Below are 23,614 nucleotides of genomic sequence, written 5' to 3'. Positions count from 1 at the left end.
GTAAGTTGACCGGAGGAACGAAACGGCTGCTGGCTGCAGTCAGTTAGTGGAATATCAGTGATATTTATATGTATATATAAAGAGAGAGAGAGAGAGAGAAGGAGAGCTGCAGTCAGGTTCATCAAGATGGAGAGAGCTTTTTGCATTAGAAGTAAAACAAACAGAAGAACTGTGCAGAGGAATCACTCCACGTGTCAAACAGAAGGGGGACGAGTGGCAAACGGACTATGCTAAGCTAGCTGCTATGCTAAGCTAACTGCTATGCTAAGCCAGCTGCTAGGCTCATCTCAACATCTACAGAGGACCACATGCTGACAGTGGTTTGAAAATGTCCTGCTGAATGTGGGACATTTCTTTAGGGTTTCTTTAGGCCCCTCCCCCTCCCAAACCAGACCAATCGTAGCGTGAGTCCAGCACATCGTCTGCTGTAGAAGTTTACATTGTAAACAGTTTCAAGTCTTCTTCAATGCAGCATGATGTTCATTTAGTGAATGATGGTCTATTTGGAGTCAGACAGACCATAAAGAGGGGATGCTTTAGGGCGGGGCCTAACGCTGATTGACAGGTCTCTCTACCAGAGAGGTAAATGGTGTCTCTCCTCAGTCTTTATATGGTCACTTCCTGTTCACTGGTTGTGAAAAAAACAAATTGCAGACAGAAAAATTGCTGAACTAGAAGTTTCAAAACGTCTACAGACCAATGAACGACGTCACCGTGACGACCTCCACTTCCCACAGACAGTGTATGAGTCTGAATGTAGATGAAGTGGTGGATCCAGGTTCTGCTGCCTCTGCACCACAATTACACACACACACACACACACACACACAAATGCACAAACACACACAAGAGAAATACCGAGACGAAGGAAAAAGGACAAATCTGTGCAGAGAGAGAAAACCCTGAATGGATGCTCAAAATGACTCTGCTTTCGGGCCAATCAGAGCATCCGCATCCCTCCTCTCTCATCCGGGCTCTGTGATTGGCCAGCGGGAGCAGAGCTGCAGAGACAGAGAGAGAGTGACAGGAGGGTAAGAAAGAAGAAACTGTCAGAGGAAGACGTCTGTGTTCTCCTCACCTCCATCTCTCTGTCTCAGCTTGTCCTTTATGTCTCTCTCTCTGTCTCAGCTTGTCCTTTATGTCTCTCACTCTGTCTCTCTGTCCCTTGGCGAGCAGAGAGAGGGAGCTTTAATGCGATGGCCCCGCCACTGCACATCGCCTGCTGTTCCTGCTGCTGTTTACACCGTGGCATCATGGGAGATGTAGTGCGCTGAGCGACACAGGAGCACAGCTGAATTGCTGGGGTGAGGGGTGTTGGGGGGGTGGGGGTCTGTGGGTTGCCAGAGTTTGGAGGATGTAAGCTTGGAACGAGGATCATCACTCTCTATTCTGCTCTCTCTCTCCTTATTTCAGCCTTCCTCTCCTCTGTAGCTTCTCTCGGCCATCCTCCTCATCTTCCTCTCCTTTCACCCTCCATCCTCTCTCCTCTCACAAGGAGGAGTCAGAATGGGTTGTCGCCTGACTCGGACCAAGGTGAGTGACCTTCTGCAGGTGTGCTTTTGGGGCGAGAGAGAGATAAATGGCCAGAGACAGGGTGAGAGAGAGAGAGAGACACTGAGGGGAGAAGTCAGATAACGAGATGTGATGTTCGCTGAGATGACCTGTTCTCTGTTAGACACACACACACACACACACACACACACACACACTGGGGGAAACATTCTGTGTGTCTACTGAACATAAATATTTGTACATTAATAACATATCCGTCCATTGTGAGGATACAAAAAGTCTTATGAAGTACTTTTAATGAGTATTACTGCATGGTATATATACATCAGTCATGAGAATACAGTCAAAGTACTTGTGCTACCTGTTTGTGTGTTGCCTGCTGGAGTTTTGCTAATGATGACCCCATAATTTGAGACCACGATAATGATGGAAGTCTAGTTTTTACTATTGCTGGCGTTTCATTTGGACTTTACTTGTAGTGTCTTTAAATGCTATTTCTACTTTACTTTATTGATATAATACCTGAAGTTAGCAGCATGTAGTTTTTCTACAGTCGCGTCACAAAAGTCGGAAAAGACTCGCCACTCAGGTGACATGGACGTATAGCCTCAAACATGATGGTCCGCTGACCATCATACGTCAAACGCTTCATCAAACGCTAAACGTTAGCTTGCTAGCAGCGCCACTGTTAGCATGCAGATCCTCCAGCAGAGACTAGTCCACCAGTGACAGACCCAGATCCTCCAGCAGAGACCTGTCCACCAGGGACAGACCCAGATCCTCCAGCAGAGACCAATCCACCAGGGACAGACCCAGGTCCTCCAGCAGAGACCAGTCTACCAGTGACGGACCCAGATCCTCCAGCAGAGACCAGTCCACCAGGGACAGACCCAGATCCTCCAGCAGAGACCAATCCACCAGGGACAGACCCAGATCCTCCAGCAGAGACCAGTCCACCAGGGACAGACCCAGATCCTCCAGCAGAGACCAGTCCACAAGGGACAGACCCAGGTCCACCAGGGACAGACCCAGATCCTCCAGCAGAGACCAGTCCACAGGGGACAGACCCAGATCCTGACATGGTCCGGCGATTCCTGTCAGAGAAGCTTTTTGTCCTGCATGCGTTGAACTAAGCTCTTGTCAGATGACTTGCTGCATCAGTGTGTCTCGGACACACACACACGCACACAGTCCAGGGCTTGTGACGGGATGGATCATAACAGATCATAAACAGATCTGATGGCTGCCGAGGTGACGCCATCAGTGGAATCAAGGCTTGTGCAAACATCACGCAGATTGAGATCAGCAGAGATTCACACACATAAACCACTTTCACAACTTACTTAATGGGTAAAATGTTCCCACATTGTAACTCCACAGACAAGCTAACTCCCCAGCTAGCTTGCTGACTAGTTTGTTTAAACTAGGTAAAATACACACTTTTACTGCTGGCCTCTGCAATCGACAACAATCGGTTTTTATCCTTCTCTTATTATGGATAAATATCACGTGCAAACCAAGGCTGAGATTAAATGAGTTCCTAAAGCTATCTCATCTGGCGATAGCAATAACTTCGCTGTGACAGAGTACGCTGATGGCTACTTAGCTAGCCAGCTAGTCAGAAATCCCCTCAGGTCAATGCAACACAGCGGCATTGCAAGGTTAAGGAAAAGATCATGGTTTGTGTCAAAGGGAACCATACTTGGTAGGAAGCTCTAGCCAACCACAGCACAGTAGGGCGGGACTAGCAGGCGCTGAAGCTTCATTCAACTTCTGTGGCTCCAAGCCCATTGGCTGCTGCTTGATCAGCTCTCAAATAAAGCTCATCATTAATATGCTGTGAAAGCTGGAGACACAGAGGGAGAGACAAAGGGTTTGTTCCTCAGAGGGGCTCATGGAGGGATCCCATTGTGAGGCTCACGCGCGGCTTGTTAGTCTATGATGTCAGCGCAGGATCTGAAGTCACAGTAGAGGATTTGTTGACAGAAATGGCTGCTGGTGCTTCTCATGGCTTGTAGGGTTAGGGTTTGGGTTTAGGGTTAGGGTTAGTGGGTTAGGGTTAAACCTTCACATGGTCACGGAGCTGCTGAAGGAACAAACTCTGAGGCTGTGAGGAGTTATTTGGGTTTGCTGAGCATGAATGAATCATTGTTGAATCAAAGAGCAGTGTGTACTTGTTTAAACAAAACTATGAAAAGTAAAGAAAACCCATTTTCACACCATCATGATTCATATTGTCTAACAATAATACCTTAAATAATGAGACTGATTAAATTAGATCAAATTATCCTTTTGAGACAATGAAAGCAAAGACAGGAGCTTCAAAATAAAGCAACCATTCAGGTTTTTAATGACACCAGAACATTTCAGAGTGAAAGACTGACGCTTTCTGTATGCACAAAAGAAAATGTGACTCATTTTCCACTTCACTCGAATCACTCAGCTCAAAACAATCCATGTCCTCCTGATGGCTGAATGCGTCTGAATGTTCTGGCCTCGATGCTCACTGGAAGAACACGAGCTCACACTCTGAGGGGATCGAACGTCAGAGTCGGGATCAGACATTTGTTGAATAGGCTCTAAAATAGATTATTTTAAAAGCTGTTGCAGTCTGCAGCTCAAAGGGAGGAGAGTTAAAAAGACGGTATTCAGATGGTTTCAAGCATACACTGAATATACTTATACATACATGAAATCCATACATAGTGGATGTTGTCCTGGTGACATCGCTTGTGACATCACGTTATGAAGCATTACGTTGGTAGTTTTGTCCGTCGCCATCTTGTTTTTTGCAATCAGTGAACAGGAAGTGACCATAAAAGGACTGAGGACAATGTAGAGACGCTGTGTAGCGTGTAGCCCCGCCCTAAAGCATCCCCTTGTTTATGGTGTGTTTGACTCTAAATGGACCATCATTCACTAAATGAACATCATGATGTATTGATGAAGACTTGAAACTAGAGACTGAGACCATAAACTCATGTTTACAATGTTTACTGAGGGAATAAATCAAGAGAGAAGTAGAGTAATTTTCTCACAGACGTCTATGGGAGCAGAAGAGTCCCCCCCTCCTGGTCACTACACAGAATGACGCTTTAACTCATGAAGACTTGACTCTAAAGAAGCGGAGGTGGTCTCTGGTTTAAACTCTCTAAACTGCAGCGACTAAAACTCACAAGATCAAATCAAACTGTGCTACAGTTTTATTATGTCCGCTGCACCTTTTATTTTATGCTGCGATTGAGGAGTGTCTTATTTAGCAGAGTTCTGCACTAAAAAATTGCTTTTAAAAAAAAAGAAAATGTGAGGGAGGGAGAGAGATCAGTCTGTGTTACTGTCAAAGTGCAGTGAAGCGCCACACACATCTCCAGGGTTCATCACTCTCACTCGGACTACGTGTTGGTACATGTGTGGCTTTGTGTGTGGCAGATTTCCTCATGTATGTACTGGTGTGTGTGTGTGTGGCCCTGGGCGGTGCACTGTAAAGACTCCGGTTCTGGTGCTGCAATGACGGCGGAGCTGACCTACATCGCGCCGCCGCCTTCACTCTCACGCGTGACGTTACGACACAAGAGCGCTGCTGTCGTACCGCAACATTACATTACATGTCATTTAGCTGACGCTTTTATCCAAAGCTACCTACAATAAGTGATGTCGTCATGACAACTGAAAACGTCCTCCAGGGCATTGGCCGTCCTTTACTGTGTCGAGCAGACGGATCGGGGTCCTCGGATTGTCAGAGATATGTCCTTGGGTTATTAGTAAGGGACATTTTATTAGTAATTATTTTAATAGTGGGACTATTTTAATAGTGGGAGGGCGGGGGGGGGGGGGGGGGGGAGGTAGTATTTAAAACAGTCTGCATTTGTATCTATAATATAATATGTGCACAATGTTATTCACCAGGCTAAGACTCCAGAACCTTCTCATCAACGCCACCGGGAGGAGGTGCAATATGTGGACGAGTACGGCCAGCCAATCGCTGTGCAGGTGGAGGCCAGAAGGGGGCGTGGACACAGGAGGAGGCGGTCTCACTGCGCGGTCGACTGCAGTGTCCCAACGGAGAGACACTGGGAGGCCCTGAGAGCCATGGGCCTGATGGAGGGAGAGGGAGGCCAGGGAGATGCCTACGCTGCGGGGTGGGTGTGCCGCTGTCCTGGGGGGCGATAAAGGGGTCAAGAGTTCTAGATTTGTTTAGATGGTACAAGGTAGACATTTGCTAATAAAATGAAATTTGGGGACTAGGATTGACCCTGCTACCAAGAACTAAGTGACTAATTTGGTGTTTGGATGAATAAATTGAACTGTAAAAGGTTCTCAGCGAGAAGAGTAGAAAATTATAAAATAATGTAGACAGTTTTGGGATTAGGGTGAAATTTTGCATTTGTAAGCGATAAACGTTCTGTAAAAAGTCAGATTAGGGAAACATTTTGGAAATTTTAAGGATGTTCGGAACAGGTGTAACAGTTCTGGATTTGGTGAAATAACTTACTAAGTTTTGGTAGGGGTAAGACTTTTGGAGTCGACGGACTGAACTGAAGGGCCTTTAAAGAACGAGTTGTACTTCTCTCCATCGAGGATTCAAAGGGTTTTCTGCACTCCTGGGTTCAGTTTGAAAGGTCGAGGCACTCAAGTCATGAATATGTTTTGCTGAGGCGGTACCTGCTACGATCAGACACGCCCATGAAGGCTCAACATTATTTATGGTTTCATTTACACATCCCCGATCCTTCTGTTTCCCTAAAGACGCTCTCTCCCTACTTTCACCTCTGCAGGTCTTACTATGGTCACATGGCCGCGTCGCCCGACCCGTACTCCAACGATCACATGATGATGCCGCCCAATGTCTACCCACCCAACGGCTACCTTGCCAGATCGTCCAATGAGCAGCACCTGGGGGACAACTACCTGCCCAGTGTCTCCTACAGCCTGGATCACCTGGACAGACTGGACTATCAGGTGATCGGTTCAATTCTAGTCTGGTATTCTTTCATATTTACGTGTGACTGTAATTTATTCTGACGGGTTTTATTCTATTCCAGAGACCAGAGATGTTGCCCTACCAGCCCAACTCCGAGAGCTGCCTGATCGGCTGCTACAGCCCAGAAGAGATGGAGCCAAAGGATTTCCATCAAGAGGTCGACAGTTTCCTTTGATCTGCACCAATTGCTTTAGCCGCCGTGAAATTTAACGCCCTCTTACTCTCCCCCAGTCGGACTATCGCCCCCCCTGGCGGTCGGATCGTTTCCTCGGGTACCTTCCCCTCAGCGAGCTCGACAGTGGGCTGGGCTGCGGCCCTGACAGCCCGCATCACCGCATGCCGCTCTCCGAGGCCGAGACGGACGCCATGTCGTCATTGCCAGGGCACACCGCTTCCTCCCAGGGCTCCTCCTCCTCCTCAGAGTCCCTGATCTCCTCCGAACCCAGCGACTCCGGGTTCCACAGCGTCAGCACCGGGGAGCACCGCCGACTTCACAAGATTCACGCGAGCCACGCCCACCGCCAGACGCACCACCCACGCTCCCCCCGGGAGCAGAGAGGACGCTGGGATTTGGAGTCCATCCCTGAGACGACCCCGATGATCCACTCCGGGGCGCCGCAGGCGTCCCGCTGCACTGTGGGTAACAGCACCACTACGACGGTTCACTTCCACCGAGCCGAGAGGAGTCCCACCTTACCTCGCCACCGCTCGCCTCCTTCCCCTGCCACTGGTGAGTAAAGCTCGCTAGTGTTGTGTCCTACAGAGATGTGCGCAATCCTGAGGGTTCACACCTACCGATCACACTGGATGCAAAAGGGACTCATGTCTATGAGTGAAGTACTATTTTTCAAATGATCTCCGCATGGGCTGCAAAAAGAGCCACTCGACTTGTTCCTTCTGGTGTTGCAGTTATACAGCAGAGGAGAAGCCATGGGGAGGTCTTCTGAAAACTACATCGGCCCTCTAGCAAACAACGGCAAATAGGAAAACACTTCACAACAAATCACAAATCATAAAACCTTTATTTACAACACCGAAATATAATTGAACAACTAAACACCGGTAAAACAATGGTGAACCACTTGTAGGTTTTTCAGACCTCTCTCCTGTGACTTTCTGCTGCGCTCGCTTCCGCCCCTCCCTCGCAGGTCTCCTGCGACTGATTTATTGACTACTGTAATGTAGAAAGCGGCATTTTTCAGCTTTCAGAATCCGTTGCCAGTACGTTGATTGCACAAATAGTTAAGGAGTTCCTCTAATTTGAATTGTCCATGTCACTTTCTGTTGCCGCCAGAAGTTAATGTCGTTGTTTTATGATTTGTTGAAATGTTTTCCTAGTTGTGATTTGCTGTAGCACCTGATCTCTTCCCTCTGTTCTACAGGTTGTCGTACCGAGCCCTGCCAGCGGAGGGCGCTGTGGTTGGAGAAGCAAAGCGGAGGTGCGATTGAGGCCCCGGGGCGAAGTCGAACGCTAACGGACCTGAGTGAAGGGCAGCGTCCCCGCCGAGCTAGTCACCCCAACGCGGCCGACTCCAACGCCCTGCGAGGCGGCCTCCAAGACAGCCGGCCGGGGAAACCCAGTCACAAGCTAGGGCCCAGGAGCAGGGCCAGTTGCCCCAGTAACTGTCAACTGGGCATGGACCGAACCAGTCTGAACACTCACCAGAACGCACTGAGAAACAGCAGGAGCCGAGAGGAGGACGCCCTTCCCAAGAGTCCCGGCTCTGGATCCAGCGGCGCGTCGGACTGGCGTGGCTTTCAGACCCTGGGGAATCGCCCCCGCGTCTCCAAAGGCTCCCCGGGGCCCTCCTACAGCACGCTGGGAGCGCCGCAACACAGCGCGACCCGCTCCCCACCGTCGCCCCGCTCCAGAGCGTCCAATCAGAAGTCGGTCAGGAACCAGCTGCTCAGGGCGCGAGCCTACCGGCTGGCCAGGGAGCGCAGCGAGGCCACGACCGACGAGGAGGTGCGGGGAGGCGGAGAGAGGAACGCCGAGGAGGAAGGGGAAGACGGCCGGTGGGCCGGGCGGTACTGGAACCGCACCGAGAGAAGGCGCCACCTGGCGCTGTCGCGGCAACACAGAGAGCGGAGAGGCTGCGGCGGGGAGGAGCCGGCCGGGGGGCCCCAGGGGTCCATGTCGTCCCAGACGGTGCTGGAGCTCAGCCACATGAAGCAGAACCGGCTGAGGAACAGCAAGCTGCTGGACGACTGGACCACGGTGGAGGAGCTGCTGACTCACGGCACACGAGTGGAGAGCGACGGTCAGCTCTGTCCCAGCCCTCTGCTGTCGGTTACTACTGTCTGAGTGTGTGGGACACAGTCCACCGCCGGTCAGCCCTGATCCCACACCTCAGAGGCACTGACAGGACCACAGAACGAAGAAGTTCATGTTTCAGTGTGAAATGGATTCGACTCAAGTACAAGAGCACAAACCCACAACCCCTAGTGGTGACTTCTGGGACTTGTCAAAGGCACAGATGGTTGCAGCCAGTCACAGTCTTGGTCTATTTCACTCGCCACAGAAGTTGATGCTAGAAATTCAAAAAGACATTCGAAGAGTGGAAATATAAGGAGGACTTGCTCGGAGGGTTAGGGGCTCACACACCTGCTCACTAGTAGCTGTAACAAAGGGACTTGATTTGGAAATACAGAAGGTTTAGTACGTCCTAATAGAGAAATCCATCCCCTTGATTACGGTGTTCAAAGGTACACGTGAGTCCCTTCGAACGATCCATCAGGTGCACAGTGTCCTAAACCAGTTAAACAATGCACAGATAAGGTTAAAGTTCAAGGTGTACTGTCACCTTGTAGTATCCCCCAATCAAAAGCAAAAAACTTAAAGTAAAAAGAAACTGAATGTGGGATTTGGAATGCAGAGCTGACCAGACCATACAGCTAGAGACGCAATGCAGGTCCAACAAATGAATAGATGGTGTCACACACGTGTCGATCACTGAGCTCTAAGTGAATCGCGATCTCTGTAATTTAATGTTAGCGAATTTGAACAAATCAAGAGCTACGGGTGCTCCGGGGGAAAAAAACAACAAGCTCAGGAGCGATCTCCTCAAACGAGTCCAGAAGTCCCCAGAGCTTCAGCTACCAGCAACCACAGCTGAAGGCTGAAGCTTTGTGGATTCTGTCTCACGTGACGTAGTATTTCTTTAGTCCTCCGCTGTGTCCTGAGAGCTTTACACTTACATCGCACCCAGCTTGAAGAGTTTCTATTGATTAAACCCCGCCTGAAGCCGTTTTCAAGGATTCCTTTGACAAACAGTCAATGATTAAGTCACAGAACATGAATCGTGTTTCATGTTCTTTGGTTGCTAACAAAACATCAGCAGTGAATCCAAGGATGGAACTCTATCATCTTTTACTCACTAAATGGAGACTTTCATCTAGCATGTCGGATCTTCAGTTTGTCTCTCCTTTCTAAACTGAGGTCCATCACACCGGAAACAAACATCTCTCATCCCTCATGTGTGAAGATTAATCTGTGACTCGCTAATCAGGGTTAAATGTTACCACGAAATAACGTCTTAAACAAGGAAAATGTTCAATGCAATTTTGTCAAAGATATTTATTTATAGTTATTTTTGTATCCTGTCGAGGTTCAGGTGGAAATGAAAATCGTTTTTCATGTCACCAATATATTTAAGGGGTTGTTTTTCTAAACTGCGTGTGTGTGTGTGTGTGTGCATTCATGCAAGAAAAACATGAAGTTTGGCCAAAGAATATTGTGTAACTTTGGTTTATGGACAATCTAGAAGCACCACTGTATGATGTAAAGGTATATATTTGTAATCATAATAGTTTTTATATTCTTTATCCTCATACTTCTGCTTCTCACCAACGTCCTGCTATGCTAGTGTGCATCTGTTAGCATCAGCTTCATCATTGCAGTCTAAACCTAGAGCATGCTAACTCCCAATTAGCACAGAATTAGCATCTCAATTATTGCCTAAAGTGCACAAGCCCTTATTTTGACAGGAAGTTTATAACCTGATTTGTTGAAATAAACAAGTGGAAACACGTGTTAAGTGGTAGTTCTGCTGATTACAGTGCACGTTTATTCAAGACATTTCAACTGACAGAATTTGCTTAATGAATGTGAATATTTCTGTGAAGCTCACGTGTGGGCGGAGCTGGAGCCTGGCCTCAGTTAGCCTAGCTTAGCATAAAGATTAATAAAGGAAGGAGCTAGCCCAGCTCCGTTTACAGTAATCTACAGCTCACTGTTTAAATTCTTTATGTTGTGTAATATGAATTTAAGAATTGGTAGTTGTCATGGTGACATCACTTGCTTTTGTAAACTGATGTTTTAGTAGTCATCTTGTTTTTATAATATCAAACAGGAAGTGACTATATTTGGACACAGGAAGACGTAGAGGTCGGTGTACATGTCTTTGTTAGAGACCTGTCAATCAGCGTGCAGCCCCTCCCTACAGCATCCCTTTCTTTATGGTCTAAATGTATAAAAATATGAATTAACAGCTAGTGGAAATAATATATTAATAATAATTACATTCATTCAGTCCATTTTAAGGGGTTTAGTTATAAAATCCACACATTAGAGTTTTGAGATGCAGAGATGCTGTTAGTGACACATTCTAGGGAACATGACTGCTCTACACAGACGGAGCCTGGTTGCCGGGCAGATTAGAGCAGAAAACCCGATTGAACCACGTTTGAAGTCCTGAAACCACTTGTTGCGTTTGCTGTTTGTTTCTTAACTCACGAGGACGTCTCCCTCCTTCAGCCATGTTGGCTCTTCAGTCTTCCATCCGTGACCGTTGCTGTGGCAACTGGTGTCTACATGTCAGCTGATCTCTCAGCGCTCGGCCTTGTCGCCATGGTAATGTTTCTGTGGAGGATGACGGGTCTTATTAACAGCTCGCACCAGTCAGCTGTGCAGAAAGAAGCCTCAACAGCAGGAATGTGAGATCTGCTTCGGACGTCACCGCTGCGACGTGAGCTGCGGCAGGGCGCCCCCTGCAGGCGGAGGACGGGAAGGTGCAGCCGAGAGAGGAATCAGATCAGTACACAAGGAGGTAGAAGAATTGTGTGATCACACATGAGCAAAACCTAGAACCCAAAAACTAATCTGACTATGAACAGGAAAAGAGGAAACATTTTAATCATAGAAGAGATTAAAAAAAGAATGGGAAAAGATCACATAGGACGATTGTGATGCGGAAAAACTCAAAATATGGGGAAAGAAATGTAACGCTTATAGAATATCTAAAAAAAAGAATACAATTGTAAGAAAAGTAATTATAAAAATAAATTAAAATCCTAAAAAAACAAATGAATATATATACACAGTGCATCCGGAAAGTATTCACAGCGCATCACTTTTTCCACATTTTGTTATGTTACAGCTTTATTCCAAAATGGATTAAATTCATTATTTTCCTCAACATTCTACACACAACAACCCATAATGACAAAGTGAAAACTGTTTTTTCAGTTGCAAATCTGTTAAAAATAAAGAACGAAAACATAACATGTACAAGTATTCACAGCCTTTGCTCAAAACTTTTCTGCACCTTTGGCAGCAATTACAGCCTCAAGTCTTTTTGGGTATGATCCCACAAGCGTGGCACACCTATTTCTGGGCAGTTTCTTCCATTCTTCTTAGCAGAATCTTTCAAGTTCCATCAGGTTGGATGGGGAGTGTCGGTGCACAGCCATTTTCAGATCTCTCCAGAGATGTTCAAACGGGTTCAAGTCAGGGCTCTGGCTGGGCCACTCAAGGACATTCACAGAGTTGTCCCGAAGCCACTCCTTTGTTGTTATCTTGGCTGTGTGCTTCGGGTCGTTGTGTTGGAAGATGAACTGTCGCCCCAGTCTGAGGTCCAGCGCGCTTCGGAGCATGTTTTCATCGAGGATGTCTCTGTACATTGCTGCATTCATCTTTCCCTCAATCCTGACTAGTCTCCCAGTTCCTCCCGCTGAAAACATCCCCACAGCATGATGCTGCCACCACCATGCTTCACTGTACGGATGGTATTGGGCAGGTGATGAGCAGTGCCTGGTTTCCTCCAGACATGATGTTTGGCATTCAGGCCAAAGAGTTCAATCTTTGCTTCATCAGACCAGAGAATTTTGTTTCTCATGGTCTGAGAGTCCTTCAGGTGCTTTTTTGCAAACTCCAGGCGGGATGTCATGTGCTTTTTACTGAGAAGTGGCTTCCGTCTGGCCACTCTACCAAACAGGCCTGATTTGTGTAGTGCTGCAGAGATGGTTGTCCTTCTGGAAGGTTCTCCTCTCTTCTAAGAACAACGCTGGAGCTCTGTCAGAATGACCATCGAGTTCCTGGTCACCCCCCTGACTAAGGCCCTTCTCCCTCGATCGTTCAGTCTGTCTGGGCGGCCAACTCTAGGAAGAGTCCTGGTGGTTCCAAACTTCTTCCATTTCTGGATGATGGAGGCCACTGTGCTAATTGTGACTTTCAATGCTGCAGAAATCTTTCTGTACCCTTCGCCAAATCTGTGCCTCGATACAATTCTGTCTCGGAGGTCTACAGATAATTCCTTGGCTTGGTTTATGCTCTGATATGCACTGTCAACTGTGATACCTTATATAGACAGGTGTGTGCCTTTCTCAATCATGTCGAATCAACTGCATTTAGCACAGGTGACTCCAATCAAGTTGTAGAAACATCTCAGGGATGAGCAGTGGAAACAGGATGCACCTGAGCTAAATTTTGAGTGTCATGGCAAAGGTTGTGAATACTTATGTACATAAGTAAGTTTTCGTTTTTTATTTTTAACAGATTTGCAAAAATTTGCAAAAAACAGTTTTCACTTTGTCATTATGGGTGGTTGTGTGTAGAATGTTGAGGAAAATAATGAATTTAATCCATTTTGGAAAAAGGCTGTAACATAACAAAATGTGGTAAAAGTGAAGCGCTTGTTGAACTAGTGACTCTTCCTGTTGTCCTCATGCACTTTGCTCTCATCTCTCCATCATTTGTCCAACATTGTCCCACATTCAGCAGGACGTTTTCAAACCACCGTCTTTTAGGGACACAGTGGAGTCCTCTGCAGGTAGATGTTGAGATGGAAGTAGGCTAGCAGCTAGCTTAGCATAGCAGCTAGCTTAGCATAGCGGTGCTTTAAGTGGTCCGTTTCCCACTCGTCCCCCTTCTGTTTGACACGTGGAGGACGCCCTCTGCTCAGGTCTTGTTTTTACTTCAATGCAAACAGCTCTCTGCATCTAACTGCAGGAGGACAGCAGTCGTAGTTGAACATGTTCCATCTCCAACACGAGCACGTGTGCAGTTGGTGTTTAACATACAAACAAAACGTTTCTAAAGTGCTTACTTGTTCATTCATAAGATTCAGTCTTTGAAAAGAGCAGAACAGGTGAATGTAGATTGATGGCTCGACGGTTTCATTCTGCTATAACAGCCTTCCATGTGACTGTTGAGAACGTCCTCATCAGGAGGGCATGTCCAACATGTCCTCTCTCAGTTCAGCTTGATATAAACGCCGAAATCAACCCGATCCGTCCCGTCTCCATGGCAACAGGATGACCCACCGGACCCTCCGAGGCCTGATCAGTGAGGAACGACGAAGTCTGGGATTAACTGAATTTATTCCATAAAAAGTACTTTTGTTTCTCTGTGTGAGGATGTTCTGCTGAACCAACACTTTTAAAAAAACACTTGAATTTGATTTGGTTGGAAACCAGAGGAAAAGAAAACACCATCTCAAAAAGAAAGAAAAGAAGCTTTGCGTCAGGTCTGTGAAATTAACAGTTTAAAAGAAGAAACCAAACTTGTTTGAATGTTTTTTAAAACATTGGTGAACGTGTAAACCCTTCGTTATCTAAATGTTGTCTGAGAATCACTGGCCTGTTTACTGCTAAATGAGTCTCATTCCAGGTAATTCATGGTTTGTGAATCATACTTCATCCCTTTTATAAGGTTTGTTCTAATCAGTATTCGGTTTTAATGCCTCTTCCACGGATCAATATTTCATACGGGCCACAGGAAGCTGATTCAGGACCCAAGAAAAGTGCAATGAAACGGTCCTCAAAACTAAATATGTAACAAACCCTTTAAAACCAGTAAATAGAAACATCAGAATAGCTTTAGAAAGAAAGTGCAGTGTAGTGCTTATCTCCTGCAGTTTGTGTTGTTGTTGTTGTTCTACCCCTCGCTCTCCTTCAGGTTGTGTTTGACCAGGAACTCTTTAATGGTTGGCTGATTGTCTACTAGCCCCGCCCTCTGCTCCTCCAGCTTCTGCAGCAGCTCCTCCCACTGCCGCTTGTCTTTCCCAGTCTGCCACGACAGCCGGACCACAACCCGTAACAACGGCAACAGGAGGGGGTGTGGCCTGCCGACGCGCTGCGGCGACTCTTCAGTCTGTGGGTGGGGCTTGTCTCGGAGTGGGGGGGCCCCGTCATCCGCCTCAGGGCTCAGGACGCGGAGGGCCCCGTCACAATGATCTCGAGCTTCCTCCAGCTGGTCCACTTCCTGGAAGCAGCTCGACAGACCCACCAAGGTGAAGAACCAATGGGAGGAGGCAGGGGGCGGGGCCTGACTGTCGTAGTAAGTTGCCCAGCCCAGTTTCTGTTGCAGCCTCTTGGCGTTGAGCAGCGGGCCCAAAGCCTCCTGGAAACGTCCCACCCTCAACGAAAGAAGACAATGTTTTTATGCTTCCTCACGCTGAAATATTACTCTCCTCTCAGCTTAGATACATGAAAATTGTACTTTCTTGTTACTTGTTCTTCTGAGTTTGTATCTCTATGTGGAAATGCACTTATTGTCGCTTTGGATAAAAGTGTCAGCTAAATGACATGTAATGTAACTCTAAAGGATTTACCATCTGGCCATCAGGACCATCAGCTAGTCACCATATGAGGACTGGTTACTACAGAGAAGTAGAGTCATTTCCTCATAGACGTCTATGGGAGCAGAGGAGTCACCCCCTGCTGGTCACTACACAGAAGTAGAGTCATTTCCTCATAGACGTCTATGGGAGCAGAGGAGTCACCCCCTGCTGGTCACTACACAGAAGTAGAGTCATTTCCTCATAGACGTCTATGGGAGCAGAGTCGCCGCCCCCTGCTGGTCACTACAGAGAAGTAGAGTCATTTCCTCAGACGTCTATGGGAGCAGAGGAGTCGCTCCCTGCTGGTCACTACAGAGAAGTAGTGTCATTTCTTCATAGACGTCTATGGGAGCAGAGGAGTCGCCCCCTGCTGGTCACTACACAGAAGTAGAGTAATTTCCTCATAGACATCTATGGGAGCAGAGGAGTCGCCCCCTGCTGGTCACTACACAGAAGTAGAGTCATTTCCTCATAGACGTCTATGGGAGCAGAGGAGTCGCCCCCTGCTGGTCACTACAGAGAAGTAGAGTCATTTCTTCATAGACGTCTATGGGAGCAGAGGAGTCGCCCCCTGCTGGTCACTACACAGAAGTAGAGTAATTTCCTCATAGACGTTTATGGGAGCAGAGGAGTCGCCCCCTGCTGGTCACTACACAGAAGTAAAGTAATTTCCTCATAGACGTCTATGGGACCAGAGGAGTCACCCCTTGCTGGTCACTACACAGACTGCAGATTTAACTCATGAAGCTCTGACTTCACTTTAAAGAACCGGAGGTGGTCTCTGAATAAAACCCTTACCTTTGGTGAGGAGCTTTAATTGTTAATACAGTAAAATAACTGAACTGAAATAAGGGGAGTTGATGAGTGGTGTCTCTTAAGGCCTCTTTGTGTGAACTTTATCTTCACGCACTCTGCAGAAGAACTAATTGAGTTGCTGATTGTCTATTATGTGCAGCATCCAGGGCTTGATTATTTATTATTAATCAGTGCTTTAATTGATTGTGCACATAGATTAAAGGAAACTTTTACATCAGTAACTATCAAACAGTTATCTAAATTCAAGGAGGACACTTTGATCTCTTTCATGTCTCTGAGGGTGCAAAGAATCAACAGAGAAAGGTCACAGCGCTTTGAAGATGCCAATGACCTCATGTGAAGCATGAACATGTGAAACTTTGACTTCCCTTTAAAGAAATCAATGTTTCCGGCTGGTTGCTTCCCAAACAATCAAATCAAATCCAGCCAGGGCCGGGCATTCCTACGCGACCTTCCACTTCCTGCTTAGCTGCTCGTAGATGTGGTCGATGCGAGCGGGACGCCACCCACCTGATGAGCAGCTGCCCGGCCTGCAGGTCGGTAAGGTAGAAGAAGTGTCGGACGCAGGGCGCCCCCCGCGGGCCCGACAGGGAGCACAGGTGAGACAAGTACTGCTCGAAGGCCCGGCTCCGCTTGGCGATGGTCTCCGCCGTGTAGTTCCTGCGCAGCTTCTTCCCTGCACACACGGGAGGCGCCTTTCATTGACGGAGCTCTCAAGGGGTGAGAGGGGCGAGAGGGCGGGACGACCTTCTACTCACGCGGGAAGCAGACGCGCTCCATCTCGTCTCCGTGGTTACGCCGCAGCGCTGCGTGGAGCCGCTGAAAGTCAGAGTAGCGGCGGGTGATGACGGCTGGCGTCTTGTCGCTGGCGGCGGACTGGACGACGTGGACGGTGTAGAGCTGCAGGAAGACGGAGGCTTTACGGGGTTCATTCAGACTCACATATAGCAAATATATATATTTAAAATGAATACTTTTATCTCCATGGTGTTTGTTCAACAACTTGACATACTAGTGCCTTTCATTTAACTAAAGGAAACCCTGGTACATCAACTCTCATTCATTGTCACATGACTGTTGGTCTCAGATCCATCAGTCACACCGGCAGTTTTCTGAGGAGCTCAGAATTGAATGTTTTTACCAGAATCTGAAGGAGACGTTTTCTTTGAGACGAGTTTGATAAAGTACCCCCACTGTGAACTCACCACGTATTTAGAGGAGGATTCTTGCACCACACTGGCGTCCGTCACCTCGAACAGCACGTCGTCTGTCGGCTGCCTCCCGGCGGAGGCGGGGCTTCCTCCGCCGAGGCCACGCAGGGTCCTCCAGCTCTCCTGAAGCTGCCGAGTCAGCAGGAAGGACGCGGGGGGGCCCCCCGGACTGGTGTCTGCGGGGGTACAAGAATTCACAGGTTTACTAAGCCATCGGTAATACTCGTAGCGTCATGCTCTGTTCACATTAGCTCGTAGCATCGTAGCTACCACATCATTCATGGCGCCCCTTACACAGTGATAGAAGCAATATATTCAAACAAAGCTTAAATATTTTGTTTTATAAAGAGATGGCGAGGTGCCACGTTGCTCACCTGAAGCAACCGTCACTCAAAGAGAAGTGCTAACAAGCTAGCTAGCGCTACCGCATCCAACCAGCATCCAAACAGGAAGAATAACCTGCATACGTCCTACCTGTGCTGCAAAGCCCCTCCTCCATCGACTCTCCCAGGTAGTCAGAGTCGCTGTCCAGCTCCTCGCCCCCGTCCTCAACTCCTTCACCTCCCCCAGCGTCGAAGCACAGCGTCCCGCCCAACCGATCGGTCACCCGTTCCTCCTCCTCCTCCTCTTCAAGCTCCGCCTCCCAGCCATCCTCCTTGAATGACTCCACTTCCTGTCCGCGTGCCGCCTCCTGCTCAGGTCCCGCCCCCTGACCATCTTTAAACAACGAGCGCTTCAGACGGTTGAGCAGCCGGGACGCCATGACGCCGCTGGGGGGGGGGCATCAGCTGGTTTTCATCGGTCATTATTAGGATCCCTTTTAATCCTTTCAATATATACTTTAAAAGGTCCACCCTTCATACCTGTGACAGCGAAGCTCAACGGGTCATCGAGGTCACTTTAAGAACCTCAATCACATTTCAGCTCCGGTTACACAGCCGGGGGGGCCCCTCCCAACAGGAACCATGGCGCACCTTAATAATGCAGAGGTGCATGTCGGGAGAGCCAAACAAACGGCGAGGTTCGGGCCGGTGGCGCTTTCTTCTCCAATGAATCTCACCTGTGGAACAAAAGAGGAATCGATCAAATGAGGATTTACTCCATATGCTGGAAAAATATTCAATAGTTTTTCATTTTTTTAATAATTCATTTTTGAAATTCTTTGTAAACTGGTTTCATGTGTTTCGATCAAAGAGCAAAACCACAGATTAATAAATAAATAGAAGATACTTATGATCAATAACAGCTAATGTGCTGCATCAGGAGGTGAGATAATATTCTCTTTTCTCAAAATGCTGTATTTTAAATATCTTCATTAATAACGGTTTAGGTTAATTCATTGTTGTTAACCATTTAGAATTAAGGATTTAGAAACATGTATTCCAGGCGTCCTTTGCACTTTCCTACAAATATCATTGTAATATGAATTCACAAAAAAAAAATATACATTGTTTATTGATATCTCATCATTATTTGATTCATTGCTATCTGTGCATTTGTTTTTGTTCATTTCTATTGTAGAGCGTGAGGCTGTGAATGGATGAGCTCTTCAGACTAAAGACACACTTCTTCAGACTGAACCTAAACACACTAAAACACTAACACACTGAAGACCTTAAACTGGACTCCACTAAAACACTAAAGACCTTAAACTGGACTCCACTAAAACACTAAAGACCTTAAACTGGACTCCACTAAAACACTAAAGACCTTAAACTGGACTCCACTAAAACACTAAAGACCTTAAACTGGACTCCACTAAAACACTATCACACTGTAGACCTTAAACTGGACTCCACTAAAGCAGTGCAGACCTTAAACTGGACTCCACTAAAACACTGTAGACCTTAAACTGAACTCCACTAAAACACTATCAAACTGTAGATCTTAAACTGGACTCCACTAAAACACTAACACACTGCAGACCTTAAACTGGACTCCACTAAAACACTAACACACTGCAGACCTTAAACTGGACTCCACTAAAACACTAACACACTGCAGACCTTAAACTGGACTCCACTAAAACACTAAAACACTGCCGACCTTAAACTGGACTCCACTAAAACACTAACACACTGTAAACCTTAAACTGGACTCCACTAAAACACTGCAGACCTTAAACTGGACTCCACTAAAACACTAACACACTGTAAACCTTAAACTGGACTCCACTAAAACACTGCAGACCTTGAACTGGACTCATTCTTATCTGTCACCAGTTGTAAAGCTGCTTATTTGATGAAGTTGCACTTTCTTGTCTCTTGTTCTTCTTAGTCTGTTCCCTATGGTTGAAATGCACTTATTGTAATTTGCTTTGGATAAAATCAGCTAAATGACATGTGATGTAATACAATGTAATGTAATAAAAAAAACGTGTGACGCTGTGAACATATGAGCTCATTAATAAAGCAGCAGTGGATGCTAACGTTAGCATCGAGCTAATCACTGTGTGTTCAAACGGCAGCTGAAGTTAGCGCAGCCGCAGGTTCTAAAACTGCCGTTAAACCCTGAAGGCTCCCGTTAATACCGTAAATCCCGGTTACATTGAAATTTAACGGACAGTTTGTCGGTCGAACGTCCGACGGAGGCGTTAACGGCTGAAACACTTTAACTTTAGCTAGTGCCCAGAAAGTTAGAAAACAAACTATGAAGTTTGTTTACAATCACTGAACCGATAACCGATCGATCACCGACTAATTCGATGACTCACCGGAGCTCGTGAAGTCACCGCACGTCGCCCGGTAATGGAACGCGGGAGGAGAGATCACGGTGTTCGGTAGTCAAGTGTCCGCATTCACACGCTCAGATGACCGGATCCTCATTCCTGAATCCATCCGCCGAGGATAAGAAAGAGGGGGAGGAGTTTAAAGAGAAGGAGAAGGAAAAGGAGAGGGAGGAGGTAGAGAAGGAGGCTAAGGAGGAGGAAGAGGAGAAAAGGAAGAGGGAGAGAAGGAGGCAAAGGAGGAGGAAGAGAAGGAGGTGAAGGAGGAGGAGAGAATGAGGAGGAAATGGGAGTCGGAGGATGTCCACATAAAACGTTACTTAATTGAGGGCTGTTGTATGACATTACGCTGCATTACTTTATAACTTTAATACAGAGGAGGTTTTAGACAGTAACAGTAATTCATCAGTTCATTTGTTCACCTAAAGTGCTGCACACGGCTGAAGGCCTCCAGGCTGAAAGCTGAAGGTTACCATCCTTCTCTCCCTCCTCCTTTTCTGCTCTTCCTTCTCCTTCACCTCCTTCTCTCCCTCTTCAAGGTAGGTATAGTTTTGTAGAAGAATCTGCTGGTATCAGACGGTTATACGTATGACTACAGAGCCTCAAGCAATGAATGTCAGCAGAGGAAGACTCACATCAAGAACCAGAGGGTAGCATTAGTATGAACTATGTTGTATAAATGAACAGGCGGTATCAGTAGTGTTGCATCCTGTGTGTGTGTGTGTGTGTGTGTGTGTGTGTGTGTGTGTGTGTGTGTGGAGGGTGTTGAAGGTGCATAACAAAACAATAAGTTGTGTCACCATTCCGTGGTTTTCTCAAATAAGTCAAAGATGTTGAAATATTTGGATGCACCTTCCTCCAGATCATCTCTTATTTTTCTCCCTCAGCTTCAGTTCCACCTTTAAAGGATTCAGGTTTTGCCGCCACGCTGTCGTCTCACGCTCCAAATAACAAGACAGAAGTTATGACATTTACTCGCAAGCCGGGCTTTAACAGCTTTAACAGCTTTGTTGTTTGGACACACGAGAGAGTACCTTCTCCAACATGTCATCCATCACCTTTGGGTCATTGAGGTCCACAGAGGAGCTGCTCTGCAGCCTCACTTTGATCACTTGCTTTGAAACAGGCACATCTAAAAAGTCAAAGAAACGTCATCAGTCAAAATATTGTTGCATCGTTTAATCTTTAACACAAATAATAGAGAAAACCATGGTCATTAACCTGAAATCAATATGTACCGAATAAGTGAATGGTATCTTACCAGTGTAGCAGATGAAGGGTCTCATGTCCTGACAGAAGGACACCTGCCATTGTCCATTGGCACTGAAATCTGCTGCCGCACAAATCTCATTGGAGAGCTTTGGTTCACCATTTTTCCAGTTTGTAAATGAAGAGTCAGTCCCATCAGACCACTTCCATCCATCTCTGAAAAGACCGATCCTGACTATTGATTTTGGGGGAACCAGACTCTGTACTTTCTGGTTCTCTGCCAGGTTCCTTACAATGGCCAGGTCTGTGTAGTGTTCTGTGTAGAGTCCAGTTCATGGAGATGCTAATGAGGATAAATGTCTCACTCAGACCTGAGAAGAAACCAGAGAGAAGAACTGTGACAACAGACAACACAGACCCATACCAGTCCATATGAACCAGAACCAATAGTTCCCTCTCTAGCATCGCTACCAGCTGGATGTTTTTTTTTTTTTGCGTTGGCATACGTATTCTGTCTCCATACTATCTCAGGTTCAAACTGCACCATATTTTCATTAAATCAATTTGAGAAGTTGAGAATGTTCCTCGATTTGGGTCGCGGCTTGTCATTAAGGGTTGATGGTGGGTCCCGGAGCCAGACCAATTGAGAACCACTGTTCTAGAGGGTACTACCACTACAGGTACTACCACTTCTGTCCACAGGGGGTGCCAGAATCACCACTCAATGAAAGTTTCTCCATGTAGCTTTAATATTCTCACCTCGAGCGTCGAAGCAGATGGATAACATTAAAGTTTTAGGAGGGTAGTCCATCCAGTACCCATCTGAATACATAGCTGTGCAGTTTTCATAGTTGTTGGACCCTTCTCCAGGCCCCCATCGTCTGAACTCTGCCTCCCCGGGTTTGTAGAAACTCTGGTTTGACAGTGACCACCTCCAGCTGTTCACATCAGCATACAGTCCTATCCAGGCTACCTAGAAGCAATATTTCATTGTGACAGCAGGACACTTATACACTTATACAGGGCACTCATGTTCATGATGGAGTGTCTCTTAACGTGGAACTATCTTTACATGGAATATGGGATCATTGTTTGATGAGGTATTACATCTGTGGGTATCATGTACAGATTTGCAGTGTATTTTGCAAAATCCTACTCTGTCACGTCAATAACCCTCTGAAACGTATGATGAGAAGGAATTGAACTCATTATACTCAAGTACAAGTACACACTCCAGTACACCTCCTCTGCACACCTTCCTCACTGTGAGAAGGGGAAACCTTCAGACCTTCCGTCCCTGACCTCAAAACACTCACATGGTTGTAGGCGGCCATCTTGCTTGAGTCCACCATCTGGTTGAGTGTCTTCCTGTCCTCCGAGTGGCGGACAGTCACCAGGTCGGTGTACTTCTTTCTGCAGTGACGCTGTGCTTCAGTCATGTTCTTTGGTTCGTAAACAACATCATAGCGACGCTCAGGACGGTGGGATGAGATGGCACACAGCCCTGTGGCGACCAACATATTTATTATGTTTTAGATGAATCATTCAGGCAAATTATTATTCCACATTGAAGTAAGAAACCAGGAAGATAGAAGAGGAAGAGGAATGCTACAGAGAGAACTTATTTAACAATGTTATCACGTTAAATGTGAACTCCTGGGAAACAAAGATAATATTTATCATGTTTTGTATTAATTATTTATGCAAATTGAAAGTTGGGAAATGAGATTTTTAATCTCAATGGGACTTTCCTGGTTTAATCAAGGTTTAAATGAATAATAACAAATATATATTATTCTACATTGAAGGGTAGAAAGAAAAGGAAGAGTAATGGCTGCACTAGACAACACTCAACACACTCCAAGGTGTGGACGTCATCATGGAAATGCCATGTAAATACAATGCTGGGTGCCAATTAGATCTGATTTTCTGCAGTCGGTGCTTTGACAAAAAAATGTCAAAAGGTCTTTAGATTTGACTGACCAACCTCCCTGTTGGGTTTAGAGCACAGAGCCAAGACTTGCTTTCGGTTCTCCATTGGAAACATGTGCTCATCCAATGTCATCCATGTAAATCCAACCTCCCTCCCAAATTACATTCATTTCATCAGTAGGACTCCTGCCCACAGTCCCAAGGGGTTTTCAGCATCCTACACTCAGAATAAGGAGCTTCCTTATTGGCCATTAAGCAGCCTACACGTTAACTGACAAGTCTTAAACCGGGTGGTACTGTGTGGAATCTTTAAATGGATATTAGTTGAAATACTAATGTCAAAGATGGCGGCAAAGATCCATGCGCAGAGGCAGGTCACAAAATAAGG

At 46.5% G+C, this 23,614-nt stretch overlaps 2 protein-coding genes across 3 annotated transcripts; one reads left to right on the top strand and one right to left on the bottom strand.

Annotated features, from left to right (window-relative positions):
- Nucleotides 1-998: 998 nt before the first annotated feature.
- LOC119222746 (uncharacterized) lies at nt 999-8,896 on the top strand. Its single transcript, XM_037479607.2, has 8 exons — nt 999-1,031; nt 1,177-1,304; nt 1,414-1,533; nt 5,419-5,651; nt 6,288-6,471; nt 6,555-6,650; nt 6,725-7,223; nt 7,876-8,896. The coding sequence occupies exons 3-8, from the start codon at nt 1,507-1,509 to the stop codon at nt 8,796-8,798; spliced, it is 1,962 nt and encodes a 653-aa protein (XP_037335504.2). The 5' UTR covers nt 999-1,031; nt 1,177-1,304; nt 1,414-1,506; the 3' UTR covers nt 8,799-8,896.
- A 5,179-nt stretch (nt 8,897-14,075) lies between these two features.
- snx21 (sorting nexin family member 21) lies at nt 14,076-20,189 on the bottom strand. 2 transcript variants are annotated; one of them, XM_037479610.2, is made up of 7 exons: nt 20,074-20,189; nt 18,224-18,420; nt 17,835-18,148; nt 17,355-17,536; nt 16,908-17,049; nt 16,660-16,825; nt 14,076-15,129 (listed from the first exon to the last, which is right to left on the bottom strand). In XM_037479610.2, exons 3-7 carry the CDS (start codon nt 18,121-18,123, stop codon nt 14,649-14,651), a joined length of 1,260 nt encoding a protein of 419 aa, XP_037335507.2. In that variant the 5' UTR covers nt 18,124-18,148; nt 18,224-18,420; nt 20,074-20,189; the 3' UTR covers nt 14,076-14,648. The 2 variants fall into 2 exon arrangements, with proteins under 2 accessions (XP_037335507.2, XP_037335506.2); XM_037479609.2 differs by having other exon boundaries at nt 17,835-18,130.
- Nucleotides 20,190-23,614: the final 3,425 nt, after the last annotated feature.

This window comes from Pungitius pungitius, chromosome 1, assembly GCF_949316345.1.
Source record: "Pungitius pungitius chromosome 1, fPunPun2.1, whole genome shotgun sequence".
NCBI classification, from domain to species: domain Eukaryota; kingdom Metazoa; phylum Chordata; class Actinopteri; order Perciformes; family Gasterosteidae; genus Pungitius; species Pungitius pungitius.
Note: the sequence above shows the minus strand (reverse complement) of the source record. Positions and strands in the feature narration are given on the sequence as shown.

Coding starts and splice junctions, on each gene's coding strand:
- snx21 (XM_037479610.2), bottom strand. CDS start 18,123: ATGGCGTCCCGGCTGCTCAACCGTCTGAAGCGCTCGTTGTTTAAAGAT. Junction 17,537..17,834: donor GGAGGGGCTTTGCAGCACAG/GTAGGACGTATG, acceptor GTACCCCCGCAG/ACACCAGTCCGGGGGGCCCC. Junction 17,050..17,354: donor AATCCTCCTCTAAATACGTG/GTGAGTTCACAG, acceptor GTCTTCCTGCAG/CTCTACACCGTCCACGTCGT.
- LOC119222746 (XM_037479607.2), top strand. CDS start 1,507: ATGGGTTGTCGCCTGACTCGGACCAAG. Junction 6,472..6,554: donor TGGACAGACTGGACTATCAG/GTGATCGGTTCA, acceptor ATTCTATTCCAG/AGACCAGAGATGTTGCCCTA. Junction 6,651..6,724: donor CAAAGGATTTCCATCAAGAG/GTCGACAGTTTC, acceptor ACTCTCCCCCAG/TCGGACTATCGCCCCCCCTG.